This window comes from Frankliniella occidentalis, unplaced genomic scaffold, assembly GCF_000697945.3.
Source record: "Frankliniella occidentalis isolate FOCC.00 unplaced genomic scaffold, Focc_3.1 Scaffold221, whole genome shotgun sequence".
Classification (NCBI taxonomy): Eukaryota; Metazoa; Arthropoda; class Insecta; order Thysanoptera; family Thripidae; genus Frankliniella; species Frankliniella occidentalis.
Genome location: NW_026267347.1, coordinates 2,585 through 4,300, shown reverse-complemented (window position 1 = coordinate 4,300; position 1,716 = coordinate 2,585). Strand labels below are relative to the sequence as shown.

Here is a 1,716-nt window from a genome sequence, read left to right as displayed (position 1 = left end):
AGAACTGTTGCGGGGAACACAAAGATCAAATTTATTATGTTGTCTGGCACATAATTATACGTAAATTATACATTGTTCCCTTATCATTTTAGGAGGATGTCAAAGTTCAAGAAGAAGAAGAGGAGGATGCCATGTGGAGCACCCATGGTCTACCCTACGACATGTCCCACCCAATTCCCCTACCATCATCAATCTACCACTCCCATTGATTATTATCATGTACCTACCCACTATCCTGTCACATACATGGAGCCCCCACATTCCTATCCTCACTGCTGCACAAACTATTCATCTCCATATCAACCACGCAACCCCTATTCCTGCATACCTCAATTTCCAGTTCAGTCCTCTTTCCTGCCTCAACAAGTCATCCCTTCCTCTTTCCTACCTCAAGTCATCCCTTTTCAACCTCAACCCTGCAGTACTTTCCCACTTCCACCACCTGGCTTATACCTACCACATACACAAACACCACCCTCAAATATTATCTCTCCTCCACCAACACCTTACCCTCCATTCTCTCCTCCTTCTTCAGCTGTTGAAGACAGTGAAGAAAATGATGATTATGCTGCTGATTCTGATAATGTTTGTGAAGATGAAAATGAGGCTGATAGTTCTACCAAAGCTGATTCAAATATTGACAATGAAAATGAGCCTGGTTCTGGTGATGCCATTGAGGATGAAAATGACGCTGATTCAAACAATGATACTGACGATGAAAATGAGCCTGGTTCTGGTGATGCCATTGAGGATGAAAATGACGCTGATTCAAACAATGATATTGACGATGAAAATGAGCCTGGTTCTGGTGATGTTACTGAGGATGAAGATGACGCTGATTCTAACATTGCTGCTGAGGATGAAAATGGGACTTTTATTGCTTCTGATGATGAAAATAACAATGACAATGATGATTCACATGATGACTCTGATGATGCTGGTCATAATATTTTAGCTGGAGAAGTAATTGTCATAACTGATGATGAAGATGAAGAAGTGGTATGTATTAAACTTAATTATGTTATTTTATGATTTTGACGAAATGTAGACCATAGTCTGTGGTGTTGAACTAAACTATATGAAGTATATTCCGATACTGCACTCAATCTAAACCCTGTAGCTTAAACAGTGTTAAATATATATATTACTAAAAATTTTATGTCAAAATTGCGGGTTTAAATGAGAATAAGAATAAAACTTGGCGAATCTTTTCAGTAAGGTAAAATCTGACTCCACTATGTAAACAAAAATCAAAAACTGATTTTAAAACAAATGATAGAAAAGAAAGAATTTTCATCTCCAGCCCTTTGACTTATGTGCTCCGCAAAATTCTGTTCAATACCATAACTTTACTAGCACAATGGGACAGTGTCTGATTATCAGCATCTTTTGAGATTGATAGTTCTTTTGTCTGTATTTGACTCACCAATTGAGATACGCTTTTTCTCTGATCATTTTCACCATCAAGAGAGAACATAAAGTTTGGTCACAATCAAGAATTAAGTGTCTCAGCGCTTGCCCTTCAGCTAAATAATGTCCCACTTGCTGCAGGCCAATAATTTCATTTATTAAACTGCAGTATTTGATGGAGCCTCAGAACCCAATTTCATACAGATATTTTCTGTTTTGCAGGTCAATAACAACATTGTACACGAGGAGACACCTACTTGGGGTACGCAAAGCAAACATACCCAAATCCGATCCTGAAAATAATTG

At 38.1% G+C, this 1,716-nt stretch overlaps 1 protein-coding gene across 1 annotated transcript; it reads left to right on the top strand.

The window, feature by feature from the left end:
* Positions 1-246: 246 nt before the first annotated feature.
* Positions 247-999, top strand: LOC127750620 (clumping factor B-like; the record flags this gene model as incomplete). The annotated part of the gene is made up of 1 exon (XM_052272730.1): positions 247-999. A coding segment is annotated over exon 1 (753 nt), but the record flags the coding sequence as incomplete, so codon positions are not given.
* Positions 1,000-1,716: the final 717 nt, after the last annotated feature.